This window comes from Monoraphidium neglectum (assembly GCF_000611645.1).
Source record: "Monoraphidium neglectum strain SAG 48.87 unplaced genomic scaffold scaffold00586, whole genome shotgun sequence".
In the NCBI taxonomy this organism is placed as follows: domain Eukaryota; kingdom Viridiplantae; phylum Chlorophyta; class Chlorophyceae; order Sphaeropleales; family Selenastraceae; genus Monoraphidium; species Monoraphidium neglectum.
This window is the reverse complement of record NW_014013042.1, coordinates 1-7682: the sequence shown is the minus strand read 5'-3', so window position 1 is coordinate 7682 and position 7682 is coordinate 1. Positions and strand designations below refer to the sequence as shown.

Here is a 7682-nt window from a genome sequence, read left to right as displayed (position 1 = left end):
GCGGGAGCGAAGACTGCCGGTGCTCGCAAAGTGGCGGTGCTGTGCGGCCCGGCTGGCTCTGGCCGAGCCACAATTGCACGCCGGCTGCTGGAAGATTTTTCCGACAAGCTGGCAGCCGCGCCGCGCCTGACGGCGCGCTTGCCGCAGCCGCATGAGACCTCAGTGACAAGAGCGGTGGTGTCAGCCGCACACGGCTCCCTGACTGCAGCAGCTGGGTCGGAGGCAACCGCCGCGTCCTGCAGTACCAGCCTGCTACCAGTGGCACCGGGCATCCCTCCTCTGATCGGCGCTGACGCTGTCGGCTCTGAATTCCTCCGATTTGTATCAGAGAGGGATATCATACTGCTGCAAAAGTCAGGCGGCACCGCCGAGCAAGGGCGGCACCTGGGCGCAGCGTGCTGCACGCCTATGTGGGGCCTGGAGGCCGCATGGACCCAGGGCAAGGTGGCGGTGGTAGTGGGGCCGCTGGCCGTAGCAGAGAGGCTTAAGAACTTGCTGGGAGTGGAGGTGAGGACAGAAAGCAACGGGAATCTGAAAATTGGATTTGACGGCTGTTGTGAGGTCTATGTTGTAGCCAGGATGTTCAGAAGGCAGCCACGCGAATGCCAGGAGCTGCTTGTACACGGGCGCGCACGCGCGTGTGCATACACACACACACACACACACACACACACACACACACACACACACAAACACCATCACACATGCCTGTGCCCACTCACAAACACTGTGGCTCAGCCCTCCTCCATCCCTCGCCTCACAACATAACCGCCAACCACTCTGCCAGGTTACGGCTCTTTACGTCTCAGCAACGACCGAGGCCCTGGACCGCCGCATGCGTGCCGCCGGGCTGATGGATGAGTGGCAGTTGCAGGGCCGCCTGCAAGATGCAGCTGCACAACAGCTGCGGGTCGAGCAGCTGCTGGAAGATCAGGAGCAACGGCTGAAGGGGGAGGTGCAGAGGCGGGCAACGACAGCAATGAGCACCGCGCAAGCGGGGACCCCCCTGACTACCGGTGGCGGCGGTAGCGGCGGCGGGACTGGCAGCAGCATCCCGCCGCCGCCTTTGCAGACTGTAGCAATGAGGAGCTCGGCAGGTTCAGGTGCAGCGGGTTCAACGCCAGGGACGCCGCAGGGCAGGGGCTCTGCGTTGACTGCGGCTACGCCGAAAGGCGGCGTTGCAGGCGCAGCAGCTGGGAGGGCCGCGCTTGCCTCGGGGCCGCCGCCGCCAGGAGCTGACGCGTCGCCTTTGGAGCAGATTCCTGCAACGCGGCCGCTGCTGTCTATTGACGCAGTTGTAGACAACAGCGAGCTGCTGGAGCCCTGCTACAGCCACCTGAAGCACCTGCTGAGCAACATTTGGCCGCCGCGCGAGGCACACACGCCCGGCATGCTACTGATCCAGCGCCACGCAGCTGCAGGCTGTGCGAGGGCGGCAGCGCCTGAGATGATTGGAGATGGCGGCGTCCTGGAGGCGCCGCGGCAGCAAAACACGGTCCTGAGGCTGCAAAGCGTGACATCAGCAGCGGCATCCTTGCAGCTGCCGCGTGGGGAGCACCTGCTGCGAGTGGTGTGCAGCAATCTTCTGCTGCATGCAGTCGGCTTTGCGTGCGCCTCGGACTTTGAGATCCTCGACGACTCAGCCGGCGGCCTGCCCACCCAACCCTCACCAGCAGCTCCAGGGCTTGTGTTGGCAGGGACGGGACAGGGGCAGCAGCAGCCTGCGCAGTCACACCAACTGCTGCAATGCGGGGTTGTGCAGCAGGACGGCACGCACGATATCATCCGTGCGGGTGCAAGGCTGCTCTTGTTCCGCTCCTTGCTGAGCGCGACTGAGGCATGCAGTGTTTCTGTGAGCCTGAGGTGCAGCAGCGCAGCGTTGGCGGCTGCGGTGCGGCTGGTGGCGGTGGACAACGACACGGGGCAGGAGACGGCTGGACCGCTCAACTGCATTGAGGGACTGCGGGTGCGTCGATTTGCTTTTCTGCATGGACTGTGCTGCGATCACGCCCCGGATAAGTCACTGACTCTGCGGCCGTCAGCCTACGAACGTGCTCCCTCGACCTCTTTCAACCCAGCAACTTCTTTCAAACCTCGATCTTGCAGCTGGAGCCTCGAAGCCGCGACGGCAAGGGCGGAGTTATGCTGGTCGCGTTTGCACAAGCGCTGCGTGACATCCCACCCGGCACCTGGTCCCTCTCAGCCTCGTACACGCTGGGAGTGCGGCCGCCGTCGGCCAAGGCGGCCGCTGTCGGCTCCACGACGGCCGCAGGCAGCCCTGCGCCTTCCGCCAGCACACCAGCAGGCGGCCTGGCCGTTGGTGGCGGCATCAAGGCTCCGGCTGTGACGCTACAGGAGGTGCCTGCAGGAAGGGTGCTGAGCTGTGACGGCACATACACGCCCAACGCGCGTGGAGTGCTTGCAAGGTGAGGCGGCGTCTTGCACGTGGATTTCAGGGCTGGCAATGTGGCTGGGTGCCTCTCCTTGTCGGAGTCTTGACATGCCTCAACCAACATGTTGCATGGGCGCTTTGGTATACTGCACCGGCTGCTGCACACCACAAGGATAGCCATGCTTTGCGGCAGAGGGCATCACCAACAGAAAAAAAACACGTTTTCCCCCGCCAAAAAAACACAATTAGACACTACCCGCACAGGCACGCACACGCTTACACACCTTGACGCACATTGACCCTCTTTCAGGTACCTGCTGTCACCGACAGCTCCGACAAACATCTCGTTGGTGGCAACTGTCAGGGCCACTGCACCAGCGCCATCTGGCAGCGCCACCCACATCCGCACCAGTGGCTTTTCCGTTGCCAGCACCGCGGCAGCAGCGGGTTTCGGTGCACGCCTCAGGCTGCTGGACTTGCGGGCAGCAAAGGAGGTGGCATGGGTGACAGACTCGTACCCTGTGCTTGCAGAGGCAGCAGCGCCAGCCACAGCGCTAGAGGACAGCCAGGCTGGCGGGGGGGTTTTGGTGGTGCCCAGCTTTTTGTTGGCCCCAGGGCGCTACCTGACACTCCTGGATGTTGATCCAGGCGCACTGTCAAGCAGCAGCAGCATCAAGAACGTCGCTTTGACGGCGTGTGCGCGGGTCGCCGAGGCAGGCAGCTCGTCGGAGTGTTGCTCAGAGTTGCAGGTGTCTTGGCAGCTTGAGCTGTTGCCAGGCGCGGACGACAAGGTGGGCCCTGGCCAAGGGGCTTGTAGCCATGACTGTTTGCAGCGTTGCGATGAGTGTGCTGCTTGGTGAGAACCAAAACAGACGGAGGTCTGGGCGCCTGCACCAACCCACTCACTCTGTGCAATTGCAGGTGTGTCCGGTGACCAAAGATGATGCGTGGGAGCGCCACTTCAAGGCCCAGGTCGACAGCTGGCAGCAGCAGGCAGCAGCGGCAGCTGCAGCTGCAACTGCTGTGATGGGGCCGGTTGCACGGGCGGTGGTCAACCCAGGGACTGGCGGGGGTGCAAAGCAGCCTACACCATCACCACCTGGGACAGCGGGGGCCCTCAGGGACCGGTCAAAGCTGGCCGCAGCCGTGATGGAAAGACACCTGGCTGATAGCAGGCCTGGTGCCGCGAGCACGCCCACAGCAGAAGGTGTGTCGCCAAGGGTCGCAGCACTGCCGCTGGCAGCAGCGGCGGCGACGCTGGCAGCCCCAGCGACCCCCGCTCACGGCGCACGCCGCAAGGCATCCGCCGCAGGTGGCAGCTCTGCGGATCCAGCAGCTCCAGCAATCGGGTCAGCAGCTGCCGGTGGTGGAGAGGGAAGCAGCGAGGCCACCCTGCAAGGGCTGTCTAGACAGCTCAAGAGCCCAGGGGGTGCAGTCGCTACAGTTGTGCTCACCCCCGACGCCGCCGCCATGCGAATCCCTGCCGATGCCACGCCTGCGGGTGTTGAACACGTCTGGGCAGCAAGGGCCCTGCGGCAACAGCAGCCGGGTGCCCTGGACGCTTTAGAACGGCAGCTCGCACCCGTCTTGGTGAAAGCGACCAGCGAGCTGGGAATGCAGCCGGAGAATGCCAAAGGGGCGGCTGCGGCGACAGAGGAGAGGAGGGCAGAAGTCACCGCGTTGCAAGCACAGCAGGTGAGCTGCACTGAGCACGGTAATTGTCTTTGCCCAGCACCGAGGCTTTGCACGCTTGTGTTTATTGATGCCGCGCCTCACTACAGGCGAAGGGCAAGGCGCGTGCCTTCCTGTACCCAACCAAATATCTGTCACATGAATCATCTATCCCCCAACCATTGCTGGTGTTGTCAAAGATATAGCAGGCATACGAGCCGCACAAATCTCTTGACCACCTTGATTTTCTACCCAATATTCTGGCAACAGGCATCCCAGTTCACTGCGTGGCGTAGCGAGAAGCAGCTGGCTCAGCAGCAGGTGGCAATTGAAGCATTTGCAGAGGCGTTCACCAAGCAGCGGCAGCAGCAGCAGAAGCAGCAGCAGCAGCAGCAGCAGCAGCAGCATCACCAGACGCTGCACACCGAGCAGATGTCGGTCCAGGGGCCCCAGCAGGCAGAAGCTGCACCACGTGGCACGCCCCCGCCAGCGGTGGGAGCTGTGAAAGTGAGCGTGTCAGCAGCAGCACAGGCCATGGTTGGGGCACGCAAGTCAACCAAAACAGGATAGCTGGCGGTGCATTGTCCAAAAACACATTTGTAACGTTACAACAAACTTTCGCATGCTCAAGAAAACATGCAGGTGGTTGAAGCACATGTGGCACCAGTCTAAGAAATGCAATGAATGTGGAGGGTGAAAGCGCGACTTGATGACGTGGCGGTCTAATATGGATTGTATCGAGACTCTGTGCGGCTGCCGCGGCGACCCTGCTGCTGCCCGCCGCCACCTGATCGCTGGCTGCTGCCAGCCCCGGAAGGCCCATAGGCTGTTGGGGGTAGTCCGATTGGGGCGCGCAAAACAAGGGGTGCTGACGGCGCGGCAGCCGAGGGAGCGTACTGCTGCTGATACAGGGCCGCAGGCGGCTGCTGCAGCTGCTGGGCCTGGGGGGCCCAGGTGGGCAGCGATCCCAAGGGCGGCCCCGGGTGGAGCCCCAAGCCCTGGGGCGCCCCCGAGAGTGCGGGCTGCGTAACGCCCAGCTGCAGTGGCGCGGCACCCATGGGAGCCATGCCGGCCACGCCCCCCATCCCCATGCTCAGCCCGAGACCAACGCCAGTCGAAGCCATGGGCAGTGCGGCGCTGACGGCCCCCGCCACGGGGAGGTACTGCTGCGCCATGGCCAGGGGCGCGTGGTGCGGCTGCGGCGGCAGGGCAGGCTGAGAAGCCGCCAGCAGTGCCGGGGCCCCAGCGCCGTCGTACGCGCCCGCCACAGCGACTGGCGCCGCAGCCGCTGAGGGCGCCAGCGCGGTCGCAGCTGCGCCGCCCGCTGCCGCCGCACCCGTGCCCGCCGCGGGGCCTGGCACCTGCGTGCGGTTGCGGCGCGGGTACGAGGCGACCTGCACGCCGCCGCACACCAGCGCGTTGGGCCCCGGGAGGGGGGCCTCTGCTGTGAAGTAGTCGTGGCGCAGCGCGTCCTCCGCCGTGATGCGCTGCGCGGGGTCGATCTCCAGCATGCGGCGCAGCAGATCCAGCCCCGCGGGGCTGGGCCGGAATACGGCCGGCTCCGCGCGGCCGTGCGCGCGCTGCGCCTCTGCCTGCGCGTGAAGGACCTCCGCCAGGTGCTCCGCCAGGCGGGGCGCACCCCACTCCAGCCGCTTGGCTCGCACGTTCTCTGGTTGGGTGTGGCGTGTGTTGGGAGGGTGTTGGGGGCGATGCAGGACACTGATTGCTGCAATCACCCTGATGGCTATGAGGCACAACTCCTGGTCGAGCCTGTCACTATGCGCCACCGGCTGCTATAGTGGTCGTTGCACCCTGAAACCGATCAACCCTCAACACCCACCCGTATTGTCGTGCCAGTGCGGTAGGTGCTCCAGCAGTGGCCACGTCTTGGACGAGGGGTGGCCCAGTACACGAAAAATGCGGTCAATCTGGTCAAACTGAAAAGGGGCGCCGGCCTGCTTGCGCTCAGAACCCTGCAAGAGGGGTTAAGTGAAAAGCCTTGTGTGGAAATGGGACGGCCACAGGCACCATGTGTTGCAAGGGTATACGCGCCCCGTGCCTTGCTCTCTTTTGACACTTGGACGACCAAGCGTTTGTGGCTGCTGGCGTGAGGGCCCACCTGGAAGAGCGGCCGCAGTGTCATGAGCTCCGCAAAGATGCAGCCCGCCGCCCACATGTCCAGGGCACGCGTGTAGTGGCGCGCACCCAGCAGCAGCTCAGGCGCACGGTACCTGGGGGCAGCGGCAGGGCGCAGCGGGGTCGCCACCCGCAAGCCTTGGGCGTGTGGTGGCCCGAGAGTTGCAACGCACTGCCCCAGGGCATCACACTGTCCCAGGGCAAAGGGGACACCTCTGTACAAGGAGAGCGGCGACAGACTGATATGAGGTGGTGCGCAGCGGTCTCCAGGCGCACCAGATTGTGACGACCACGCCATTGTCGTACAGCGGACGCACCGGCGCCTGGAAGACCCGCGCCAGGCCAAAGTCTGGGCAGCAGGAGGGGGGAACAAAGAGCAGGGGTGTGGCGAGGGATGACAGTAGGATGACAGTAGGTTGGGTTGAACGCTGGGAATGCTGCGCGCGCGCCTGTGCGTCCCCACATCTCAGCATCCAACAACAACATGGACCCCGCTGGCCGGGGGCCTCACCTGCAATCTTGACGCAGCCGGGCTCTGGGCCCTCCCCGGTGACCAGCACGTTGGAGGGCTGCGGGCAGCAAGGTGTTCATGATTTCACGGGAGTGCGGAACGCAAGGGCCACACACACGACTTGAGGCATGCCAGTGCAAGCCTGCCATGCAGGGTGCAGGTCAAGGCACGCATACCGCCGCCATACTCCTACAGCAGCACCACCACCACCGCGATGTCCCAGCCACATCTAACCCCCACCCCACCCACCCCACCTTGAGGTCACGGTGTATGATCCAGTTCTGGTGCATGAAGGACAGCCCGTTGAGCAGCTGCCACAACAAACTCTTGACAGTGTAGGGATCCATGGGGGCTGGGGCAGCGGGAAAGATGAGGGGGGCGCCGACAAGTTGAGGGCCTGAAAAGGTTGCTATTAAGGTGAGACGTGATAGCCAGTTGTGCTTGTGCCCGACCGCAGTCCCAGCAACAGGGTGAGTCTTCCCCCCCTCCCCCTAAACCCTGCCCCCATGTACAACCTCACCCTGCAGCCTGTCCCTGTGGTGCCAGATCATCTCGTACATGTCGTGCTCAGCGTAGTCAAAGGCCAGGGAGATGCTGGCATCGGCGCGGTTGATGTGCACCGCCTCCAGCCGCACGATGTTGGGGTGACGCAGCTCACGCAACAAACCAATCTCGCGGATTGCAGTCGGGCTCACCCCGTCGCCCTCCTGCAATGGATACGGCAGGGGACAGACTTGACGAGACGCAGACAAGGAGGGACGGTTGCGTCGGCACAGGACGCATCGCAAACGGGCAGCACACTCACCACTACCACTCATGTGTGTGCCGCAGGGCCCAATTCCAAGCACCCCAGCCGTGCACTGCCACACGCCATTATGCTTGCAGCCAAACCTCCACCCTCCGCACAAGCACGCGGTTTAGTGCCGCAGCACCTCACTGACTCACACACTCACTCGCCACAATACCCTACTT

At 64.0% G+C, this 7682-nt stretch overlaps 1 protein-coding gene across 1 annotated transcript; it reads right to left on the bottom strand.

Annotated features, from left to right (window-relative positions):
- Positions 1-3476: 3476 nt before the first annotated feature.
- On the bottom strand, positions 3477-7270 carry MNEG_4274 (cyclin-dependent kinase 8/11; the record flags this gene model as incomplete). Its single annotated transcript, XM_014047246.1, has 10 exons — positions 3477-3491; positions 3847-3887; positions 3975-4034; positions 5169-5732; positions 5904-6036; positions 6183-6294; positions 6476-6548; positions 6711-6768; positions 6965-7062; positions 7231-7270. The coding sequence occupies 10 exons, from the start codon at positions 7268-7270 to the stop codon at positions 3477-3479; spliced, it is 1194 nt and encodes a 397-aa protein (XP_013902700.1).
- Between the last annotated feature and the right edge of the window lie 412 nt (positions 7271-7682).